The 24,108-nt window shown below is 45.4% G+C and overlaps 3 protein-coding genes across 8 annotated transcripts; 1 reads left to right on the top strand and 2 right to left on the bottom strand.

Moving 5' to 3' along the window:
* The first annotated feature begins 475 nt into the window (after nt 1–475).
* On the top strand, nt 476–5,345 carry LOC100824147 (aldehyde dehydrogenase family 3 member F1). The gene is made up of 9 exons (XM_003580197.4): nt 476–972; nt 1,052–1,120; nt 1,245–1,341; nt 3,490–3,696; nt 3,786–4,015; nt 4,110–4,270; nt 4,361–4,451; nt 4,570–4,719; nt 4,812–5,345. The coding sequence occupies exons 1-9, from the start codon at nt 727–729 to the stop codon at nt 5,046–5,048; spliced, it is 1,488 nt and encodes a 495-aa protein (XP_003580245.1). The 5' UTR covers nt 476–726; the 3' UTR covers nt 5,049–5,345.
* A 93-nt stretch (nt 5,346–5,438) lies between these two features.
* LOC100837757 (formin-like protein 3) lies at nt 5,439–17,349 on the bottom strand. Of its 5 annotated transcripts, none has more exons than XM_014895890.2 (20): nt 17,168–17,342; nt 16,410–16,542; nt 15,598–16,298; nt 15,300–15,521; nt 14,797–15,223; nt 13,523–14,588; nt 13,092–13,215; nt 12,080–12,151; nt 9,816–9,914; nt 9,663–9,704; nt 9,504–9,584; nt 9,352–9,402; nt 9,181–9,262; nt 9,004–9,098; nt 7,752–7,823; nt 7,536–7,652; nt 6,887–6,955; nt 6,742–6,808; nt 6,059–6,349; nt 5,439–5,754 (listed from the first exon to the last, which is right to left on the bottom strand). In XM_014895890.2, the coding sequence occupies exons 2-19, from the start codon at nt 16,480–16,482 to the stop codon at nt 6,216–6,218; spliced, it is 3,594 nt and encodes a 1,197-aa protein (XP_014751376.1). In that variant the 5' UTR covers nt 16,483–16,542; nt 17,168–17,342; the 3' UTR covers nt 5,439–5,754; nt 6,059–6,215. The 5 variants fall into 5 exon arrangements, with proteins under 5 accessions (XP_014751376.1, XP_014751378.1, XP_014751377.1 ...); XM_014895892.2 differs by having other exon boundaries at nt 5,439–5,747; XM_014895891.2 differs by having other exon boundaries at nt 16,410–16,537.
* Nucleotides 17,350–21,046: 3,697 nt separating this feature from the next.
* LOC100837454 (COBRA-like protein 7) lies at nt 21,047–23,706 on the bottom strand. Of its 2 annotated transcripts, none has more exons than XM_014895491.2 (6): nt 23,356–23,706; nt 23,142–23,237; nt 22,413–22,878; nt 22,140–22,296; nt 21,772–22,043; nt 21,047–21,664 (listed from the first exon to the last, which is right to left on the bottom strand). In XM_014895491.2, exons 2-6 carry the CDS (start codon nt 23,235–23,237, stop codon nt 21,372–21,374), a joined length of 1,284 nt encoding a protein of 427 aa, XP_014750977.1. In that variant the 5' UTR covers nt 23,356–23,706; the 3' UTR covers nt 21,047–21,371. The 2 variants fall into 2 exon arrangements, with proteins under 2 accessions (XP_014750977.1, XP_003581468.2); XM_003581420.3 differs by having other exon boundaries at nt 23,158–23,237.
* Between the last annotated feature and the right edge of the window lie 402 nt (nt 23,707–24,108).

Below are 24,108 nucleotides of genomic sequence, written 5' to 3'. Positions count from 1 at the left end.
TGCCTTGATCAGTTCTTGGCATATTTTTTTTAGATTTTTGGTCGATTTTCCGAAATCAAAATTCCCGGTACACAATTTTTGGCTGATTTTGTCGGTCGAAAAACACACACTATATTTTGACTAGTTTTGGGGGTATCAGAATGATTTTTCGATAAAATGACCGACGTACACTTTTCGTGGGCTTTTTGGCCGGGCAAGAAAATGTCTGAAAATAGAGCAAGTTCTCTGTATTTAACAGCGCGAGACATACCTCCGCGAGGTGGTTCAACCAATCAACGAAGCACCGGACCGGCCGGGTCGCATGTAAAGTCAAGGCACACTTACCGAAAGAAGAAGCACGTACTCCGAAGTGACACTTCGCCAGTCGTACAGTATTTACCGGCTCACAAACCTCAAATATGGGACGGTCACGTCAATCAAAACCGGGCGCTAGTAACCGCATTGATAAACCATAACTGCCTTGAACTGCCGTGGGCACCAGCATTGAAGCCGCCTCGTGGGAGTCGTGTTGCAGCCTAGCCTTGCAGGGGAGACGCATGGCCGGCCGCGCCCACCCCAATTAAATGGGCTCCTTCACACGACGAAGAAGCCCTCTCGCCTATCCCGTGCCACCACTCACTGAGAGTCTGAGACCAGCGGGTCACTTGCTCCCACACCGGAGCAGCAAGCAACAACAGAGTGAGATAGATCTATCCATATCCATCGAGCAGCAGAGAGCAGTGCAGCATGGGCACAATGGCGGCCAGCGTCGAGGAGCAGGTCGATGCGCTTGCGGCGGCGCCGCCGCAGCGCGCGCTTCGTCTGGCGGGCGAGCTGAGGGCGGCGTACGAGAGCGGCAGGACGCGGAGCCTGGCGTGGCGGCAGTCCCAGCTGCGCGGGCTCCTCAGGCTCCTGGCGGAGAAGGAGGAGGACGCGTTCCGGGCCCTCCACGACGACCTCGGCAAGCACCGCGCCGAGGCCTACAGAGACGAGGTTCATTGGCCTTTTCACTTCCCATTTCGCACTTCTTCGCGGGGACCTTAATTTGCTTACTCGTTCCTGGTGGTTTTAGGTGGGCGTGCTTGTCAAGTCCGCCAACGCCGCGCTAAAAGAGATCGGGAAGTGGATGGCGCCGGAGAAGGCAAGCAAGCTTGATTTTTTGGCCACCCACAAATTCGATCTTCATATATTGAATGCTTTCGGGCGTAACTCTGTGTTAAATATGACTGCGTTTGGATGGTTGTGTTGTGTGCGAGGGAGCGCAGGTTTGGGTGCCGTTGGTGGCGTACCCGGCGAGCGCGCAGGTCGTGCCGGAGCCGCTCGGGGTCGTCCTCATCTTCTCCTGCTGGAACTTCCCCTTGGGTAAGCAAACTGCAAAAGCCAGCGGCCCAGCGCCGATCTCTATTGTTTTTTTTCTATACTGTGCGTCCAGTGGCCACGTTTTACCATGGTAGTTCTGCGTTTCACTTGTTGCAACACGGATCCTGTTACGTATGCTAGAACACGACGAAGGCCCATGTGTGACTGTCAGGAAAATGGTCGAAGCACTCATTGTTACAGTAATAAAACTGGTCCACTGATTTTTCGTCTGTTCATCCCACCGGTGCGTACATGCATGGAATTCGGATGTGAATACGTATGATTGCATCAAAATGGGTTTTCTATCCCTGACATGCACATGCACTCGTATGCTCAAGGATAAAAGGCTGTTTTACGGTCACTTCTCTTGTCAGCAGCACGAGGGTTCTCTTCCGTTCTCTTAAAAAAAGACTTGTGTTCACAGCACGGTCGGACAACCATCCAACGGCTGAGTTACTCCGTAACAGAGTTTTTTAGGAGCCGTTCATACTTCGTTCATTGAGTGGACCACGAGTAATGGTCTGGGCCACTGTTAGGATCGTCTTGTTGGGATTTAATTAGGCTCAATCCTTCAAGAGCGCGCAAGTGGTGCCGGTTCATTAGTAAGAGCTGTCTACGTTAATGACCACACTGATCTTCTCTGTTGTTTTATGGCGATGTCTCCGAACACAAAGAGTAAGATGAAGCAATTACATTACAACCTTTCACTTGATCAGTTTGTGCAACAAAAGTTGTAATACATCTGGTGGTGAGTACCCTGTATAGTTTTCATATGACCAACCTAGATCATAGTAAGGAAAAAAAAGACCAGTCCAACCTAGATGATTTAAACATCTTAATGTTTGGAAAATTCTAGCAACTGCATAGATTCTGAAACACGGAAGCTCATTTTGAAACGGCGTAGAAATTACCAATTGTGGCGAAAGTGCCATGTACCGACAAAACAAAAGTGACAATTTCACTCCGAGGAAGGGACCAACGGAGGACCCCATAACCTTTTGGATTGGATTTGGACCAGGGAGAAACAACTTTAGATGTTATTATTCCCCAATCCTCGTCCATGCGCCTTCAATTTTTCCTGTTCTGGGGGGCCAAACCATGTGCATTATTTTGTGTAGGGACAGTTTTTTGTGTCCTGCCAATTGTCTGAATGGACAACACACTTTAAATGCAAAGGGCTGGTTCCATGCTGTGCGACACTGTTTGCAGCTGCAACTTGCAATAGAGCAATTCCAATGCAATCTTTATTACCATCAAAGGCGCAAAAGTAAAACTGAAACAGATCTGAGTAGAGATGCAACATTCATCTCCAAAGTTAGACTTTATACAAATTTCAAGTAATTTTCTTGGATAGGTTAATCTAATCTCAAGTACTCCCTCCGATCGATATTAATTGTCTCAAATTTATACAAATATGGATGTATCTATGTCTAAAAGGTGTCTGGATACATGTAATATTTCGACAATTAATATGGATCAGAGGGAGTAATTTTTTTGCATAGGTTAATCTTAAGTAATCCCTTCATTTCACAAAACAATGCATTATAAAATTTTCTCATTTGTTTCACAATAAACATCATTTTTCTCTTGGCACCCGCACCCGACCAATAACTTCTCGCACTCATTTATTGTTAATCCAATATGAGAGGTCGGACACTAGAAACGAGAGAGGTTGTGGTCCAAGTACGCAAATCTATATGGGGTGTTTTGTGGAACGGAGTGAGTAACAATTGGAACAGAATTGTGTATACTCAGCGAGGATTTCTCGTTTGCCCTGTCTAGATTCACCAGTCATCCCATAGATCTACCGAGTCAGGGACACAAGCCGCCAGGAGGCACGCCGGTCCACTGCCTTTGGAGTGCTGTCGCAAGCCTGTAGCGCGTCTCAAATCACACACTCCGGTTTCGCCAAAAACCTCTCGTCGGGTGCAGCGGGTTTCCGGCTGGAAAGACGCGGACAGTGGTGCTGCGTGCCTGCGTGCCCCAGTGGTGATGAGACCACGATTTCGAGCTTTTGACCGTAGCATGGTTAACCGGTCATTTAACGTACCTGAAGTACTCGTAAAATTGCTCGGGTAATCACACGCAGGAGGAAACCATGATTTCCAAAGCCGTGACGCGCGTGTACGCGTGCTCTGTGTACGTACGCAGGTCTCTCTTTGGAGCCGTTGATCGGGGCCATAGCGGCCGGGAACGCCGTGGCTCTGAAGCCGTCGGAGATGGCGCCGGCCACCGCCAAGTTCCTGGAGGATAACATCGGCGAGTACATGGACGCCACGGCCGTGAAGGTCATCCAGGGCGGCCCCGCCGTCGGGGAGCAGCTCATGGAGCACAGATGGGACAAGGTCCTCTTCACCGGTAAATCAAACCGACCACTGTTACTTAGTTCCACAGACCAGCAAGTAGACTTCGCTGCTAATTTTGCGCTGGGTTTCTGCCGTGAATAGGGTGCCCACGGGTGGCGCGCGTGGTGATGGCCGCGGCGGCGAAACACCTGACGCCCGTGGCGCTGGAGCTGGGCGGCAAGTGCCCCTGCATCTTCGACTCCATGAGCAGCGCCAGGAAAGTGCAGATCGCCGTGAACCGCCTGATCTCGGCCAAGTGGTCCTCCTGCGCCGGCCAGGCCTGCATAGCCATCGACTACGTGCTCGTCGAGGAGCGCTTCGCGCCCACCCTGGTACGTACCGTACGGCTTCTTTTCAATTCCGACCAGATCATGTGAGAATCGCCTGACATTGTTGTGCCGTGTGACCGTTTTCTCTCCGCTGAAGATCAAGGTGCTCAAGTCGACGCTGAAGAGGTTCCTCGCCGACCTGGATCACATGGCGCGGATCGTCAACGCGCGGCACTTCCAGCGGCTGAGCAGCCTTCTCAAGGACACGTCCGTGGCGGCGTCCGTGCTGCACGGCGGCAACTTTGACGCCAAGAACCTGTAAATTAGTTCCTGAACTCGGCCCGTTTATTTTCTCGTCTCGATCAAAAGGTGTGACCTCTTCTGTCTCAACAAAAAAAAAACTTTCAGGTGCATCGAGCCCACGATACTGCTGAATCCGCCGCTGGACTCCGCGATCATGACCGAGGAGATATTCGGCCCCCTGCTCCCGATCATCACGGTATAACCACACAACTGATTCTAGCTGCTGCCTGTTTCCCGCATTTCAACTGAACCCGGAACACCCAACAGGCAAACAAAAGCAGCAGAAATGATATCCCCTCTCCTCCTGGTTACAGGTCGAGAAGATCGAAGACAGCATCGCGTTCGTGAGGGCGCGGCCGAAACCGCTCGCCGTGTACGCCTTCACCAACAGCGCGTCGCTGAAACGCCGGATCGTGGAGGAGACATCCTCCGGAAGCGTCACCTTCAACGATGCTGTTGTACAAGTATGCATAAACAAGTTTTTTTATTGCCCAGGGCCGCCATGTGTACGAACAAATTAATTTATTCAACGGATTCGTTTAATTCCTTTTTGCAGTACGGGATCGACACGCTGCCGTTCGGCGGCGTCGGGCCGAGCGGGTTCGGGCAGTACCACGGCAAGTACTCGTTCGAGATGTTCAGCCACAAGAAGGCGGTTCTGAGGAGAGGCTACCTCGTCGAGTCCATGCTCAGGTACCCACCGTGGGACGAGCAGAAGATCGCCATGATGCGCCACCTCTTCCGCTTCAACTACGTCCGGTTCATCTTCACCTTCCTCGGGCTATGGAACTGAATTTCAACGCCAGAAATTGGCCATGGCGTGTCGGGTCCGAGTGAAAATACTAGTGAAAATGAGTTTGACCCAAGGAATTATTTGACGTGTGAATGAACGAATAAGGTAATAATAAGTCAACATTACTTTGTAAGGAATCTGTACCGGGTCAGCACCTTCATACAGCAGCAGCAGTACTTACCAGTGTTACACTTGCCTGCTTCCACTATGCCCCGTGATCAGCTTTATATGCACATCTGATTGAGAAACCATCCACATTTTAACATCTTACACATCCATTGTTTAGATGCTACTAGTTATGAGAGGTCAGTGTTTATTTTGTATGTTATCTTTTTGGAATTTGTCATGATAAATTGAACCATATTTTCAGGGATACACGCAAGAACCAGATACACCCTCAGTCAATTGCTGCATATATTAATAAGATGTGCAATACATCGTAAGAGCTCACTTAGATGACTCAGCGTACAAGAATGGCTCATATGCTTTTGTTTCTTGATAATACAAGAAAATTCTACATCAGCTGTGCTCTTTGCTTTGTTCCGAATTGGGCTAGCTTTATGTACATGTAAGACTGCTATATATATATCAGTAACTGCTATATTTACAACACTACAATAGCAAGATCAGCGACCTCGCCGGAGATCCCCGCTAGTTAAAATCACAAAAAGTTGCCATATCTTGCAGTCCGCGAGCAACCTGCATTCTTTTTAATAAAATAAGCATGAAAATGCATTCCGACGTAGCCAATGATGAAAGCAGTAATCAAAAGAGGTTTCTACATTCCCCGCAAAAAAAAGAGGTTTCTACATGCATGGATGCTCACTAATTTGGTTAATAATAGAACGTCTACTAGACACAAGTTAAACTGAAAAAGTATATGCAGTTTGAAATCACCAAACCAGCATCTATGAAACTTTTTTTTTTGAGGAATCTATGAAACTATTTACTTACAGGTGAAAACGCAATCTAATAATAGCTCAAACAGGGTATGCAGTTGAAAATATTACCATTTTAGTGGACGAAGTCCAGCCAACAAACAAGACTTCTGACATCCCTCTGTGCATACTGCATTGAGCATCAAAAGGCAGAATTGCGCTCTGGTGTAGCCAGCTCCACCATGGAACATGCTCTCACCTAACGAAGATGGAATCCACATTCTAATCCTTATTTCGCAGATATACTTGCCTTTTCCTTTTCCTTCTCCTTTTCCATTTTCTTTTTCTCAGCTTCCGCAGTTCGAGCATTTTCATCACGCGATTTCTTGAACATATTCACAAAAATAACCAAAATCGACGTAACTGAAAGTAGAAGAGCAATAAACCATCAGGGAAACAACACAGGTAAATAATGCTGTGCCAAAAAAATAAGTTCATACAAATTAAACGGAAACACGCTAGTTCAATTCATAATGCAACTAAAAGGGCACAAACAAATGCCACTTGATAGGCAATTCGCTATAAATACCAATTCCGATAATGTACTGTTTGGGCAAGAAAAGATGTTTGGACCTTTTGCAAGAATGAAAATAGTACTGGAGAAACTTCCTCAAGGAACAGGAGAAAATATTTTAAATTGTTTCCCTTATCATAGTGAAATCAATATTACTCAAAGGGCAAAGATAACATGAATTACATATATGCATATAGCAAGAGAACAATGACTAGTAAAGCGGTGAAATGACACACATAACCTTGCTCAAAAGGGCAGCGCGCTGGATCTTCACCAAAATATTGAGCTAGGGAATCGGCATTTCTTCCCTGCAAAATGAATGCCATTAAGATCTTTCACAAACGCAAGAAAACATACAAAGAATAACTTTAAGGTACGGGCCTCACCACTTCTGAATACAAGGAAATGAGGGACCTAACCACTGCTTCTGCCGAGTCAAGAAAGCATTTCAATGCCTGTAAAAGAAGCTGATCTTAGTTCACTTGTAAAGGAATGCACACACTTGCAGTCTCATCAGACATACTTGCTGTAAAGGAGACCCTGAAGGTCACAACTCCTACCGAGTCCAAACTTCAGACCGAGCAAGGCATGGTTGCTGTGCAGGATGCACAACAGTGCACGCTACGATTTCTGTATCTATTGTGTTCGATAACTATTAGAATATTTTTGCCAATTTACTCTTTGTATATTCATGGTTGTATGCTCTGAGCAAATACGATTGTTCACGACACAGAGCTAATAAGAGAGATGCAAAATGGACATGTCAAGCTGATGCCCTTATTTTACATTCGCTATAGAAGTGAGTAGTGTTTGTAGAGGCCTGCCTTTCGAATATCTTAATAAAGACCTCCGTATGATATGGGAACCCAGAAGGGTCATAGATGGCACAGATAAGTAATGGTTCGGTACTAATGGTTTTGAATATCATATATGGGTAATTCAATAATTTGGTACCGATGGTTTATGACTGACTGTAAACAGAATAATAATCTCAACATCCAACAACTGTGAAATAGTCGAAAGGGGAAATCTTACCTTACGGAAGCCAACAGATATTGCGCCATCATTCACTGAAGCGGCTAATTCCTGCTCAACCTTCTCAAGACCTTTGTTTATTGCTTGCATTTCTTCAGCAAGAACCTTCAATTGGATCTGGGGGGGCAGGGACAGATGCAATTGTGGAGCAAGATATTTTATGAGTAGCTCGATGAACGTCCAGAATTGCAATATTCATTTAGATAACTACAATACCTTAGAAGCTGCTTCCAGATGAATTAAGTCTTTGTCAAAATCAAGAAGCTCAGGCAATTTCTCAGCAAGAAGCTAGAATGTGATAGAGAGAGAGAAAGATAAGCTAAATCGAACGAGTTTGCAAGAGCAACCAGTTACTAACAAATTGCGCACAGGTAAATATAGTAGGGAATTGTGCCAAAATTGCAGATATTTCATTAAGTTGCAGATAAAAGACAGAAAGACTGAGTACACAGTTGCCTATGTATACAGCACCCATTTGAAGTTAACAAGAAAACCATGACTGGGCAGAGAATTGGCTACAGTCAGAGTAAGATAATAAGATTAACTTGTCTAAAATCAGCATAGCTCGCAATAACTCAGGATCACACCCATTTAAGAACTGCCAAGAACAAGTCTGTCACCATTGGTTTACTGAAATCTTGGCAGCACCAGTAGCAAGGAGTGCCCAGTTCTAGAAGAGGGTAACTGGTACTCGAATGGTCACCAAACATTTCAGCAATTAAACGGCACAACCATCCCATTCTAGGGCCTAACATAACTGATTATACACGAACCAGGACCCATTAGTGCATCTATTGCTTGTACACGGACAACTCTTAGAATAATGCATTGAGTATGCCTCAAAAGTCAAAACATGTCAGTGAAGGTTGTATATGTATTTATGTAACTATGTATCAGTAATGCATAATATCATTCACATCCTTGCCTACTGAAGATGTATTATGAATTGATAGTTTGAGCGATTATAGTAGTTCACATCTAACTAGCATCTCCTGTGCAAACCGTCATTAACATCTACAGCATTGCCCTCTCACCTCCCTGGGATTGTAATCCTTATAGTAATTGTCAAACCCAGAGCAAGAGCACCCTATATTTGTTTGCTTGACCTACATAGTGATCGGCAAACCCCGATCTGACTCATGTACAAAAGTCTCAAGCAGACTGTGTTAGTATGTAACAAACATATATCTGACGCACATAGTTATGCACTGCAATTGGCACCAAAATCAACATTATATGAAGTATGCAAGCTAAGTCAGTGAATAGAAGATTCCCAACTGTAAAGGCTCAGGTAAATTAGTGTAGTTCTGTACTGACACAACAAGTGCATGACAGGTGCACCGGACTGCAGTAAGATATTAAATCTAATCAGCACTGAATTATTGGAGGTATGGTCGGAAGTAAAGATTGATCAAGGAATTTAGCATGCAAACCTATATGTTAATAACACTTTCTGATAAATGCATACCTTGCATAAATAGTGCATCAGTGTCATCTTATTGTTCCTAGCTCGAGTGTCCGATAGTTTAAGAAGACTATCTAATCTGAAGCCAACAGCAGAACCTATTCAACCCATCACTGGATCAGACAACGCCACCAGATAAAAGGAATTCCACACAAAAAAACATCTAGAATTATTTGATACCTCGAGCTGTTCCTTGATTCAATGCATTCCCTAATGTGAGAATAGTCTGCATTATCTGCCGTAACTTCGGAGACTCTTTCACCTGCATAAAGTGAAAAATTAAGCCACACAAAGTAGAATTATATGTTAAAAGTTAACAAAAAAACAGAGGAATAGAGGATAGTGTTCTACCTCCTTTGTTGCATCGTTTACGGTGGTTAAGTTAGTTCTTAGCTCATCTGCCTGACAAAAAGTAAGACATCACAATTACAACTGCAAGTTATAGAGAATGTGAGATAATCCAAGATACGAAGTAAATTAACTCGTGGAGGAGGACAAGAGACCTGTGTTGAGAATGCAATTCTGAAAGCAAAAACTCTAAGTTTGGACTCCACGCGAGGAACTTTCATTAGCTCCAGGAAAAACTGCATTAAAGTTTAAAGCTTCCATGAATACTCAAAATGGGCACTTTATGCCATATGCAACCTAAATATTAAACCAACCTGTTCACACTTTCCAAGCATTTCTTTGTTGCCGTTATAGTTCTGAGCTCGTAGATAAAAAAGAAAAGATTTAGGACAAAACAAGATCAGATATCAAATACTATGTGAACAAAGAAGTCTACATTACACGTCATGAAATGAGAGAGCAAGCACCTTCAACATCTCGATTTCTTCATTTGTAGGGCAAAATTTAATGAGATTCTCCACTTGGTCATTATCAAGAACAGAAGTATCCAAAGCCAAGATTGCACTCTGCAAGTTAAAACCATTTATAGAAGAAAATTACAGCGCCATTTGAGCAGATTAATAATGTCACAGCGTGATAAATTGCTTAGAAGGTAATAAACAAGGATCGAGAAATCCAACACTGCTCAGCAGTAACTTGAACAGACGATAATCATATATGGTGGTGTTCAATTACCAAAAAGAGCATAAAAGGCCATTTAATTTTTTTTCCAGTGCTCCAGGCTTAGGCAGCTCAACAAAGTGATACCCCCTCCGTTCCCAATTAATTGGCGCCGGCCATTTTGCAAAAAGAAAACCTATTAATTTAAGAAATCAACCTGCAGTGAACATTTTCAATTGAACGTGGACTGCGCATTGATTTCGAAAAACTACAGGTTTGTTTTTTGGGCAAAAGTTCTGGTAGAACGTGGACTGCAGGTCGATTTCGGGAAATAGCAAGGGTTTTTTTGCGAAATTTCCAGCATCAATTAATTAGGAACAGAGGGAGTACCATTTTTGCACATAACACAATCTATTAAGAGTAAATTGCACTCTTAACCATGAATTTGTAGCACGGGAACACCAAACACTTTGGTCCACAAACTTGTGAATCCTTCAATCAAGTCATAAACTTGTTTTGCGGGAATACTTTAGTCCAAAGTGCGCCAGGCATTATGTTTTCGACCAGTGCGGCACGTTGCACGGGGGATTATGGCATCGCATGAGCCTCCCTCCCCCTCTCAGCAATCAGAGTGTTTGCATTGGACGACAACCAATAGCTACCGCTGCCATGGCGCCTCGGTGTAGAGAACAAGGAGAGCCGCATTACCCCTCCCTCGGTGTACGATAGGTATCATCCAACCCTTTTCTCTCCCTGTTCTTTTCTCTAGTGCAAAGGTTTTAGGGTGAAGGTTTTGGTTAGATGATTATATGGTGTTGCTGAGGGGAGGGTGCTCACACAGTTTTCAATGTGGTGGTGCCATCAGGGTGACCCAGCAATTCTTGCCATCCAGTCCAAGCACTCTGATCATGGCCTGCATTGCGCCGTTCACCTCGACTAGAACGATAGAGAAAATTGACCGATGTTCATGTGCCTAACATTCTCAACATCATGCCCAATCGAGGCCCTGTGCCAAGTCAGTGTGCACGGTGGGGAAAACCTGCTCTCACTGGTGCGCTTTGGAGTGCTGTTCCCGCAAAACAACTTTATGGACTTGATTGAAGGGTTTATACGTTTGCAGACTAAAGTGTTCCCACGCTACAAGTTTGTGGACTAATGGTGCAATTACTCATCTATTAATGTGTGATATGCACGAGCTTACAATTGGGGGAAATAACAACCATATTTGTAAATTAAGATGACTTATTAAGATATTGAAGATATTAACTAAACGTGGAATCAGGAAACCACGAAACTAAAAAGGAAATCATATGTCGAACATTCAGGATGAAATAAATAAGTAGGTCATGAACACAGCGGAAAAATCTGAGTTGCCAATATTCCACAAAAGGAAACCAACATGCTGAGCATGGTTTTAAAGCCGTCGTTATACCGATGATGTATCGGTGTTGTAGCGCTGTAGCGCCCCTCCTGGCCATGGCATCCCAGGCCTCGCAATAGAAATGGACCTGTGACATCTGCCATGGGGTCATGGTGTCCAAAAGGTGAGGGGTGCATCCCCTTCCCCTCGATCGTTATTTGATACTATATGCTGGTTGAGCAGGCGCGTGGGGGAGGAAAAGCAGAGGCGCAGGAGAGAAAAGCAGGGCACACTCATTCTCCAGTGAACTGTGTGTGTGTGTGTGTGTGTGTGAGAGAGAGAGAGAGAGAGATCTGTGGGCTTCCCACCAGTTTCAGTGCAACCGCCGGCTGCCCCCATCCACACTACGCAGGTGCAGTGTGGAATGGAAGTTAATCCTATCACTCACTCCCTCCCCCAATTTCTTTTCCTCCCCATCTTCCTCTGCTTTGTTTCTCCTCTGCTCTTTTCTGCTGTGTCCTGTAGTGCTAGTGGCTCTGTACTTACAGTTGGCCAGCCGTCATACGAAATTTGTATGTGTCTATGAGGTCATCTTGCCATACACCATAAGCGTCATAATGTTGTGAAGGGGGTCAGTCGCCACGACTCACCATACCACTTCTAAAATCATGGTGCTGAGTATAGAGTAGTTAACCAACAAAAGGTACTCACAATCATATCAGGAAGTGGCATTTTGATTTTGGTAAGCATGATCTCACAATTATTTGCTCTTCGCATATCAACCTGTAATAGAGGTAGCAGGAATGATTAGTTAGTGACCTAATAAAATGATCAACAAAAGTCATGCCAGAACAGAATGATGTTGATAACAAATAGTGGGAAAACAAAGTAGTCTGATGTGAAACCAATATACGGGACAAGAATGAAAAGAAAAAAACGAACTTGCTTGTTAAGAACAATAGCAGCGGGGACTAATATATACTTCCTACTTTCCTCAATACTACATGGCAATTAAGGTTTCGTTCACTAACTACAAAAATTACATGGCCCTGTTTGGTTAGGCTTAACTCGTGCTTTTGACTTATAAGCCAAAAAAGCAACTATTTATGTGCTTTTGATTTTTGACTGGATATTGTTACATGATGCTATAAGCAAAAAAGCCAAAAGCACATAAATAGGTGCTTCTTGGCTTATAAAGCACATGAAATTTATTCACTAGATTCATCCTCAAAATTACTTAGTTATAATTGTGGTTTCGTATCATATAAATAACATATTAAATGAAGTAATTTATTGGTCACCTAAAACGCCATGTATTGAGAAAAGGAAGGAGTATGTGACAAAACATAGTTTCATACTTTAAATAGAAAACATACAGCATATCTTCAGTGCCAATCAGCTAAGCACTAATAAGGAAATAAATAGATTCACTTAAGAGCAGTAATTATGTATATTGTATTATCATGAAGTGGTTCTAATGTAAACAAATGGTTTGACAAATCAAATATTCAGAGTTCTACAATTCTAATGTACTATGATACAACCAAATAATAAATTTAACAAAACAAGAGTCAGAAGACAGAGAGGTAGAAGCAAAAGAATGCAAGGTAAAAAAAAAAACTTGCGAGTGCTCTACAGTAAATCAGTGAAATCCCCCAGGCAGGGACCAGGGAGAATAATTAACTGTTAGGAAAACAAACTAAGACAGTGAATGTTTCCATACCAGGTGAACAATTTCTGGCTTGCTGGTAGCTAAGCCACGCTTTGTTCCTCCTTTTTCACTTGCATTAGATGCAACGGCAGTGGAAAATAAGGTCTCCAACTCAGATAAATCAATATCAGGAGCCCTGCAAAATAGTGCATGAGTAAGTACAGTTTCAAAAACGGAGTGGTTCACATGTTAAACAAGGAAAAGCAACTCCACACCCAGGTTCAAAGAATAAGATTTTAGTATGACAGGACAGATGCATCAATCCAGTTCATTTAGTCAAGAAAAAAAGCAACATGATTATAGTCCACAAACAATGAATGCCATATTTTATCACCTACTGGCATGAATGATTTAAAATCACGAACAGTCGAATTAGATGAAAACAAAATGATGACATATCGAGAACCAAAAGTTCATGCTATGATATTTTTCATGTTAGTTACCTAGCCTGATTCCCTTGATTTTGGGCATCCGCCCAGAGACTTCCTTGCATTGCTCGTGTAACTTTCACCCAATGCAAAGGCTTTAATGAAGCTTTCTTTGGGGGGTTACTCTGATGTGCCAATCCAATGCCACGACCTTTTACCGATCCAATTGCTGCTCTTCCCCTTCCCAATGGAGGTGGTGCAGGTGCATTTGCGATCTTCGAGCTTGGGGGATATGGTGGACCTGATTCACCAGTTCCTTTGGGCAAGGTTGGTGGAGGCGGTACAGTTCCAGGAGGTTTTGGTGCTTGAGGTGGAGGGGGTGGAGGTGCAGGAGCTTTCTTTCCTGTCATCAGGGGAGGAGGTGGCGGTGCTGGAGGAGTTCTTTGAACAGCACCTGCAGGCAATGGTGGAGGTGGGGGTGGGGATGGAGCACCAGGTGGAGGTGGAGGTGGCGGAGGTGGTGCTTTCGACAGAGTGGCAGCAGCAGTTGCAGATGTTATAGAAGAGGGAGGGGGTCGGGGTGGGGGTGGAGGCGGCGGAGGGCACTTTTTAGCTATTCCGTGAACTTGGGGTGGAGGAGGTGGAGGGGGTGGGACTGGATGACATGGAACATTTTGCTGTGGCTGCAGGGTTGGTGCAGATAGAGGTGCTCCCGTCTGAGAATTTGGCAGGGGTGGCGGAGGTGGAGGTGGAGGCTGTGGGGAAGATGCATTACTAATCCGAGGTGGTGGTGGTGGTGGCGGCAGCGGTGGCACTGGCAACAAAACAGGTTTGGTGCCACTTGGTGGTTGTGGTGGTGGTAGCGGCGGTGCCAAGAAGACAGGTTTGCCGCCACTTGGTGGTGGCGGTGGCGGTGGCGGAGGCGGCGGTGGTGGTGCTGAGAAAATAGGTTTGCTTCCATTTGCTGCCGTCGGTGCCTCCAGTAATGAGGAAACAGGTTTGTGTCCATTTTCAGTTGATGGCGGCGGCTGCCTGCTATTTGGCAACTCCTGCTGTGGCTCTGCTGGCAGGAGATTTTGTTCAGTTGAAAGGCTAGAAGATCTTCCATGAGGCGGAGATGAAGTGTTCACTGAGGAAGTAGCTGCAAAAATTATGAAGGTTACGAATCAGAGTATAATACAGATGGTGAAGAAAATAGATGGCATGGGAAGGAGACAAGGACACTTCTGGGGGAATGCCGGAATGGGGACCATGGAAACGCCAGCTCCAGCAACTTAAGCTATTTTTCTTCCAACCGGCATATAGCATAAATTATTGAGCATGGCAATGAAGTGTGAAAATATATATACCGATAGAGTCTGAATCTTCAGTGCTAAGAGCACGGTCGATATTCTCGGAGTCTGATGAGTTCCCGCCATGTTGAACCTTCTCATAATCGGCTGAAGAAATAGAATCAGAAGCCACAGAATATTTTTCTTCATCAGAATCCAGTGGAGACATTACTGGCATCTGCAGGCCAACTTTAGCTTGGAACTTTGAAAGCTCTTTCATGTCGCTGAGTATTAGCTTTTGAAATTTCTCTTGCAGTGAGTTTGTTGAGAATTCTTTGAGCAACCAAAAAGCAGCATTGTCACTGTTTTCCATCCATTCAACACCATTGAAGAGTTCTTGAACGGCCGAAAAGGCTTCAATTGGTAAGCCACCTTTCATATCACCGTTCAATGTTGCTGTTGGAGCCCTTGGAGGAGACATGCCCCCAATTTCACAAAACAGCACCTGCACTTCAAAATCTGTGTCAAAAATTGATTTCACGCACTCAAAATTTTCAAAGAGTAGGTGAATTGCTTTTTACCTCTGCTCTGAAATTCCTCGGGTACCGCTCTTTGGAGCCCCATAGTATATCGACATCATCAATGTTAAGCATCAGCACATTTGAACGAATAAAGGCAGTATTGAACATTATCCGGAACATCATTACTTCCTTTTCTGGATCAAGATCAAGATGTACGCACTCCAAAACAACATCTCCCTGGACTGGACATTGTATATCAACTTTTATCACATCGCAGTCCTCCTGCATGAAAACATCAGAGATTGATGCAAACTCAAAGGGCAATCAAGATTTCAGTGCAATTCCATAGATCACTTACCTGCCGATAGTGGCGCAAGGACTTTTTCTTAGGCATAGAGAAAATCATGTCAGTCATGCTAGCATTCTTGCCAAGAAGATTTCTACCAAAAATTCGGATTAACGGCCTACATCCATTATCCGAATCAAAATTTGGAATAGCTCGAAGAATCAGACAATCCAAAGAGAGTGCCCGCTCCATTGGAGGCCACTCTGGAGAAATATTTCTTCTGGCTACATATTGCATATATCGGAGCTGAGACGGCATTGGGTTGAGTGCAGAAAAAAGCTGTAGAAATCCTTTAGGGGCCTCGCGGTAAACAATGTCCAGAGTCTTATTTTCTGCACTGTGCAACTTCTTGAAAATAAGAAAACAAGATAACAGAAATGCCAATGATGGCCAGCCCCCCCTCTCACAATGGAGCAGTATAATATTTTGGCTGTTCCCTGTAGATAACCAGTGTTCACAAACACGAAGGAAATGATGAATAAGAGACAGCGGAAGCACTGGGCAGCCTTCAAAATGACGTGGGTAGTCAATTACTGGAATATTGTATTCATGCAGAATATCAGCAAGCTGGCTTCTCTTATACCCATCTCTGAAGTTAATCGCCAAAAAAGAAGACTCTGTGTGTTCTTCATGCAACACTGTAAGAATCCCATTTAAATAGACTGGGTACATTCCATGCGGCAAAACTTCAGTGCAGAAGCATGAATCAAAAACTGCACAGTACGGTAAGATGCCAGATCAATTTGAATAGAAAAAAATAAACAAACAAGCAAACGAACAAAAGAGGTTATCAATGTAACAACTAACAGGCTTCAGCAGTTTACCGTAGATCCTATCAATGAATTCCAGCAACCCATCAGGAGGCCTCTTGTAGAAGAATCTACTAAGTAGTGACATTTCATAAAATATGAGGAGTTGTCAAATGTGCTCGATATTCTCCTTATTTGCTGACCTGGACTGCGAAAATGAACTGACTTCAGAAGAACAATAGGTAACATGTAAACATTATCATCTCTGAAAATACTAGAACAAAACTATTTTGACTTGGTTACTTGAAACGGCAAGACTTGCTAAGCAAAGAACTCGAACAACTGACCCAGCACAATCACGTGGTCTAAACCTGATTAGTCATTACCACACATTACAACAACACCTACAAGGAAACTACTTCTATGCAATGATTCAGCCTGCTAGAGTTAGATAGAACTTCTCTACAACGACAGAAAAGAACACTGGGTATCAGTCAAATCATGAATCCCCGCCAGCAACAGTGAGAATCTGAGATACACTTAGATGCAACAGTAGGGCGTGTAGCATCTGGGAGGAGGCATGTGATGTGAGGTGGCGTTATACTAAATCGTGCAACTGGAAACCTAATTAGAACACAGAACAAGCAGAAATAGCAAACACGGGCGGAATTAAAACAACCAAACTAACGAGCTCGAGGACCTAGCAGCAGCAGCAGCAGCTACCAAATCAGGGGTGGATCTAGATGGTGTGCACCGTTACACCGGAAATTGGTGGAGGTCAGTGGGGTTTAAACTAATCCCTGGATAACAAAAAAACTCCAAAAAACTCATACCTCGGAAACCAATGGCCAACACTGCTGCGCACGGGGTTAGCAGTAGGAGCGCGATGTCGCGATGAGGTAAAACGGGAACGAGGATGGCGCGTGAGAGGCGGAGGATGGGAGGCGGATGGGGTGAGCTGGGGGTTGTGGGGAGGGGGAGAGGCGGCGGTGGGGGTGGGGGTGGAGCGGGTGCTGAGGCAGGCGGCGTCGGCGTTGAGGCGGAGGATGGAGGCGGATGGGGGTGAGGGGGGGTTGCGGGGAGGGGCAGGAGGCGGCGGCAGGGGTGGAGCGAGTGCTGAGGCAGGCGGCGTCGGCGGTGACCGTAAGCTGCTACGCACAGGCAACTCCAGTCTCTAGGGCAAAGCTGTGGTGGACTAGAGCCGCATCGGCCACCAGAGAGGAGAAGAGAGAACGGCGCTCGAGAGAGAAAAAAAAATCTACCGAGGAAGCGAGGAGATGGATTTTGAAGTGGATACTGTGATGTTTCATTTAAAAGCAAACCATTAGGTCTAATTATTAGACCTTGTTTTCTTGATTAGATATTTGTAATGGCTGAATCAACAGCTTTCGTGGAAAATCACCGCATCTTTAACCACCACTCTTCCGTCGAGAAGAGACGTCCCAACACTTACCCACCCAAGGACAACTCCGTTGCGTTTGGATTGATTCTGATTCAAATCCCATCCACTTCCCACTCTTGCCCAAAAACATGGTAGGATTAGTTTTTCTTGTTGCGAACTCCCGCGAGGGAGCAACAACTCATGACGGAAAAGTGGAACCGTTTAGCGGGTCTACCCGCCCTTTGCAATTTCTTGTTGGACTGAGACAGCTGAACCAATTAGGCCATATTCTACCGGATCGAAGGGAGATGGTTTGAAAGGCAAGATTGGTATAGAAAGCAGAGACATCAGGGAAGAAACATGGAAGTCCAGGAGCAAGGAAAAGGCACAATAACGAGAGAGCAACGATCATGCTTAAGAAGATAAACCTGTCAGCATGAGAATACGAGAAAGTGGTCATGTCAGATGACGAGGGGGGGGGGGGGAGGTCCGACTACTTTCCTAGTCACAGGTAAGATTTTACCCCGAGAGATATAAAACCGGGCATGGGGAATCCAAAAGGACAAAGATGAAAGGTGGTTGCACGACATAAAAGGAAATAGCACCAGGTAGTCCATCATGGCTTTTAGGTTGCCATGTATTCTCTTGCGGGAAGTGGTCAAGGATCTTAGACCATCAATTTTGTGATTTGAATCGGTGCCCATCTAGGTTAGGATGTTGGTCATACCTTCTAAATGGACCGCGGTCTTATTAGGCTAAGGGGATAAATTGGGAGTTGATGAATATGGCTATAGGCACCTAAAAACCGAGCCTTGGTCGAAATGCGATTGAAAAGCCATTGAACATGTTTATAACTATAGAGCACTGCTCTAGTTGGATTTTTTTTCGGAGAAAAGATAAAGGATGAGGAAATAGATATTGGTTAAATTGTGTCTTATGCTCCTCCACTTGGAACTATTTTAACTAGCTTATGAGAGGAAGAATACCATACCAATGAAACCACAAGTCTTTATAAAAATCTTAGATGAAAAGTCCCTTTATGCTGATAAACAAAAATTATATGGTGAATATTATGAGTCATGAGGTGTTGATGGGAAAGATCTTTGGAGATAACAATACTCCCGATATTGTTACTAGGCACCGTATCCAGTGAATCCATGGAACGCGTGCATCCCTGCATCCCCTCGTCTTGAGTCGTCCGATTAAAATCATGTGTATTAGCTTAATCTGCTGGCAGTTTTGCACTAATACGCCCACCTGCAGGCTAATCCGCGACTCCTTTTGCATAGACCCCCCTGACTGTTCGACTGGATGTACTAAACTAGGCCTCAGTTCGTCTTCCTCGGCGGATATGCTGCAATATCCAAATCACCATAGCTGTCTGCTACTAATATTTATCTCTCCAAGAGCTTCTTCTGAATCCGCAGGTAGAACTTGAGCCTCTCTGCCTGCTAGACGTCAGAACCCCCCTCTAGCATCTCGTTGCCTCCGTCCTTTGTCTCTCTTGATTGAATTCAAAGTACAGTAGTACAAGATTACTGTAGATACGTCCCAACAATTCAAGAATGTCAAACCATTTAGGCCCGAGAAAATTTGATGTGCGGCCAACACAGAGACAATTTACGCCTGTTGTTGCTTACTCTGGGATGAGTGTCGCTGTCCAGTAAGGGATCGTAGAGGATTTATCAAGCGGCATTCCTGTCGCGATTTACGAGACATCGGCGGCTTGCCATTGAGGGCGGTCGTCCGGGTTCTGGTTCTCATCGCTACAAGCCTTCGTTGGCGAGGAACTGAGGATTGATGTCTCCACCGACGAGTAAATCAAGTTGTAGTATGGGTTGGGTTGGGATTAGGTTTTGGCTGAGGAGATTTGGAGTAGGGGAGACCATGGGCTCGAGATTTGAGGATTATAAGGTTTGAGGGGATTTTCACAAAAAGAGGCACATTTAGTGTGGAGGCGGGCATGTAATTGCAAATTTTGGCTGTTTTGGATGTAAGATCTACGATCAGAATCGTTAGGCCCCTAAGCAAGGGACGCACGGATATAGAACACACCCCGGATTCACAGGATATGTTGCCTTGTTACTATGACAAAGATATGCTTAACAATTATGTATATGCTATTTCTTACAATAACCCTATTATTCTGATGTCTTCTCCTGGTGGAACAATGTAACTAGCTTCATGGAGAACGATTATTTATAGAGGACTATACTTGTAATAGTCAATTGGTTCATGCTCCAAATGTTAACCGCAGAAGTTATATTGTTGAATTTGCACATAATTTTTGCAATTATTATGAGATAGGTAAATATGCTCTTGATACTCTCTATGGTTCTAAAATATTCTAAATTGTAGCATGTTACCACAGTCACTCACTGATTTTTGTCATCCAATTATGATGATTTATTCATATATGTAATGTCAATCCATAGGAAAGAAAAAGAGTACAATTTCACTTTATATATTCTGTTTATATCGTGCACTATACTATAGTTCAAAATATAAAAATATCTTCGATATTATGTGATCCCGATAGCAATTTGAGCACCATAAGCCTAGATATATTTCCATAATGAAAACACTTAGTATCTATTGTTTTCACAATAAAGTGTCAAGTGATATCCTTACAATTGAAGAAGTATATTTTAATTGTTGAAATCTTGTATGCCCGCACTTTTGTGACTTTAGCGCCCGTCTAGAAAACAAATATCAAATTAAAATATGGCGATGATGCATGTTTCTTGTAGGACATATTGTAAACCGGGCGGGACCCAGGCATCAAAGAGGCTATGCACCATGGAGCTGAACAATAGAACTGTTTGGCAAGATGTTTCTAGGATCATCAGTGGTATGTAGCTGGCGCTAAAAATAAAAAAGATGCCCTCATATGCCAAAGAATGTGATTAAGTCCTAATTTGCCATAATTGGTCTTGTTTTATGCTAACTTACCGCGAGTCCCATGTTTAAACACCTTTTTTTCTGCAAAAAAGTACATATTATAAATTATAGTTAAGTATAACACGATCATCCAAAAGATTTAATGCAATCTCAAATAATATAGTGTTGTTTAGGTTTTGGTTTTGGTTTTAGTTAGGTGCGGATGATCTCAGACTATTGTTAAATATTTTCTTTGTCCACAATTTTGATGCTTTTATATGACCCCCTCTGTTTCGGAAACGAGGGCACACAACTTTTCAGTCGAAATTTCGTAAAGAAAGGCGTGCAATATTTTTCTTCCCTCTTCTGCCCGAAATACCCCCACCTCCTCGTTCCGTCTCCTCTACAGAACATAATCCATCTTCCTCCCGTGACTGTTGACTGTTGAGTATTTAGATCTATGTGAAAATTTAAATAGTTTAAAACATGTTCACAGATTGTTGAGTAACTTAAATTCCGCAAAATGCTACTCCCTCCGATCCTAAATTGTCGAAATATTGTATCTAGACGCTTTTTAAGAATAGATACATCCATATTTAGACAAATTTGAGTTAAGAATTTACAATCAGAGGGAGTAGTAAGAGCGAAAGAAAAGATATGTACTTCTAAATACTCAAACATACTAAATCCCAGAACCTTTGCCAGTTGTACACGAAGAAAACTAAACATACGGGAAGGCGACATGCGCCCCGTCTATCAAGGGGCAAAGTCGTCTTTTACACGAGAAGGTGTGCACACAGCGAGAGCAGGCAAGAGATGGCGATGAGCCAGCGCTGCACCGGCGAGACGCGCGCGTCCGAGCCTGCCGCGTTGGGCAGCGCGGGGTACTGATCCGGCGACGGCATGGCGCACTCGTGCCCGTCGAAGTAGACCCTCCTCGGGAACGCCCAGCCCCCCGAGAAGGTGAAGTCGCCCACGTCCTTCTTCAGTATCATCTCCGTCTGCACATTGCCGTCCTGCAGCAGCATCTGGTTGTAGTTCTGGATGCCCCAGAACATCCCCGTGTCATCTGCAAAACACCACTTCTTACACATTGTTGCTTCTTGGTACTGCTAAACCTTAATTACTGCAGATTATGTAGCCAACGTTAACTTGCTGAGTGTGTGCAGTGCTTACTGATGGCGCCGTACTGGATGAGAGGCTCGTAGTTGAAGCTGAAGAGCTGCGTGAGGCTCCGGAGATTCGGGTGCCGGACGACCAGGTTCCAGTCGCTGTAGTTGCTGACCAAGTTGTAGTTGGTGATCGTCGCCTTCACCCTCCAGTACGCCTTGTAGTTCTGCTTCACGTGCCAGTGCACCCGGATCGGGCACATGTGATCGGTGCACCGGACGAGCGGCGCGGGCGGGCCGCCGTCAGGCAGCGCCTGGGCCTTGGATTGCTCGCCGCCGCTGAAAAACCAAACCAACGCGAACACGAATCAGAAAAGAGATGCCGGAAAATTAGACAAAAGCGCTGTATGCATGTTTGCTCTGTGTTCTTTTTACCTGAGGCAATGCGGCGCCGAGGCAGAGCCTTGACAGCCGCAGCTGCACTGCGGGCACCCCACGATGGTGTTGTTGTAGAACGACGAGAGGGAGACGCAGCAAGACGGCGACGGTCCGTCCCTGAACTGCGAGTAGGAACAGATGATCTGCCATGTCACTGCACGCCAGGAAGGGAAAGCCAAGAGTCATCCATCCATCGCCCACTCTCAATGCACGCGTGTCACGTAATACGAAGTCAATCGTGGTCAATCAAGAAAAAAACAAAGGCCTTACTCAGAACTTGGACGTGCCGCTGCCCGTCGACCATGGACCTGGTCGCGGGCACGTCGCTGACGTTGCTGCAGGTGTAGCCCGGCACGCCGATGCTGAAGTTGACCGGCTTCTCCGGGTTGCCGCGCGCGTCGTGGTCGAAGCCGTTGACGTACATCTGGAACGCGGCGACGGCCGTCCGGTTGTTCTGCGTCAGGGACGACAGCACGCCGCCCCGGCAGCAGTTGGCGACCTGCTTCTTGACCGGGGCGCCCGGTGGGAGGTCCACCATGACGGGCCGCTTCTCGCAGCAATGCGGAGCGGCGCCGCCGGGGCCCGAGCCATGGACGCCGGAGCACTTGCCCTGCTCCGTCGTCTCCCCGCCCCACGTCTCCCAGATGATCTCATTCCCGGACCACGCCCAGCCCAACCGCCACCCAGGGCGCTCGATGTGGCGGTACAGCTGGTAATTATGGATGCTCGCCATGACCTGCGCCCACAGGAATTCGGCTGGTTTTGTTAGCAGTTTTAAATAGTGCCAGAAACGGTCATCGATTTTTCTATCAGGGGCATTGCATTTCAGGAGCATGGATCAAAAGATTTCAGTCACCCACGGGGAGGAGGATCGTGGAAAAGTTGAATCATGGAAATTGCTAGCAGGAGGGGAGTTGCGTTTCTGAATCTTCCTTCGACTGCACCGGCTGGGATGCTTACGGGAAGTAAAACTAAAAATTGGGGATAACTAAAACTCACAAGAACATGTGCGCACCGTGTAGCCTCCTGTGTCGATGGCCTGAAAATCCCAATTAATGGTGATGTTCCCGTGCGGATCCAGCGGATCATATGCATCTGCTAGAGACACGGCGAAAAAAATAAAAAAAATCACCAACCCGATTAATGGAAACAGCAAGAACCAGAAGAACATGTAGAAAACGCAGCAAATCAGAAGAGAAATCACAGAGACTACCAGCGAATCGAGAGGACAGATAGCACAGGAAGATGAACAGGACGAACTGCTCCGCCTCCATCGATCCTAGGCTCGAGGGCTTCTTCACGCGCCGAAACATTACGGCGGCGCGCGTCCGGCCAAAAAGAAAACTCGCGGCTTTCACGAACGCCTCGCGCCTGGTGTGCGGTGGCGTAGCGCAGGAGACCAGGGGGAGAAGAAAGACGGACGACAGAGAGGGGGTACGATGAAGAGCACAGGATCCCGCACAGAAACGATCCGCTTTTGACTGATGTGACACGCGCTTCGTGGATGGCGGCATTAGCCTCGAATTAAACGCCCCCGGGATGGAGTTGTGTGTACACTCGGATTACTACTACTCGTCATTCCTCAAGCCGAGCAAGAAGAAACAGCGGGGCATTGATTGCTCTCCTCATTCTCGCTATGGCCTCTATCGCTTGGTGGTAACCCCCAGTTGGCGTCCCGGTCACCGTGAAGCAGCGTATATGGAAAGCCAGCGCCCAGATTGGCAACGGGGGCCTCGTTTCCTGGCTGTGCATTTGTCACCATCCCAGACGCGGTGTCGCCAGATTTGGAGGGAAGTTTTGAATCGGTGTGCTGTGATCACCGACTCGTGGAGGCGTGGAGCCCCGCAAGTTTTTTCCTTTTTCTTTTTGAGACCGCCGCAAAAGTGTTATAGGAACTTTGGTGGTGAGTGGTGACAAAGACTTGGAGGGCAACTTTTTTTCCAGTTGGGGAAGACTTGCAGGGTGC

Source organism: Brachypodium distachyon, chromosome 5, assembly GCF_000005505.3.
Source record: "Brachypodium distachyon strain Bd21 chromosome 5, Brachypodium_distachyon_v3.0, whole genome shotgun sequence".
Lineage (NCBI taxonomy): Eukaryota > Viridiplantae > Streptophyta > Magnoliopsida > Poales > Poaceae > Brachypodium > Brachypodium distachyon.
This window is presented reverse-complemented; position numbering and strand designations above follow the sequence as displayed.

Excerpts from the sequence above, each read along its gene's own strand:
- LOC100824147 (XM_003580197.4), top strand. The coding sequence starts at position 727 with ATGGGCACAATGGCGGCCAGCGTCGAGGAGCAGGTCGATGCGCTTGCG. Across the intron at positions 973-1,051 it reads CCGAGGCCTACAGAGACGAG|GTGGGCGTGCTTGTCAAGTC; the intron begins GTTCATTGGCCT and ends TGGTGGTTTTAG. Across the intron at positions 4,271-4,360 it reads AACTTTGACGCCAAGAACCT|GTGCATCGAGCCCACGATAC; the intron begins GTAAATTAGTTC and ends AAAAACTTTCAG.
- LOC100837757 (XM_014895890.2), bottom strand. The coding sequence starts at position 16,482 with ATGTCACTACTTAGTAGATTCTTCTACAAGAGGCCTCCTGATGGGTTG. Across the intron at positions 14,589-14,796 it reads TGAAGATTCAGACTCTATCG|CTACTTCCTCAGTGAACACT; the intron begins GTATATATATTT and ends TAATTTTTGCAG. Across the intron at positions 6,956-7,535 it reads TATCTGTTGGCTTCCGTAAG|GCATTGAAATGCTTTCTTGA; the intron begins GTAAGATTTCCC and ends CTTCTTTTACAG.
- LOC100837454 (XM_003581420.3), bottom strand. The coding sequence starts at position 23,656 with ATGCCGCCATCCACGAAGCGCGTGTCACATCAGTCAAAAGCGGATCGT. Across the intron at positions 23,238-23,355 it reads TCTGTCCTCTCGATTCGCTG|ATGCATATGATCCGCTGGAT; the intron begins GTAGTCTCTGTG and ends TGTCTCTAGCAG. Across the intron at positions 22,879-23,157 it reads TCGACACAGGAGGCTACACG|GTCATGGCGAGCATCCATAA; the intron begins GTGCGCACATGT and ends CTGTGGGCGCAG.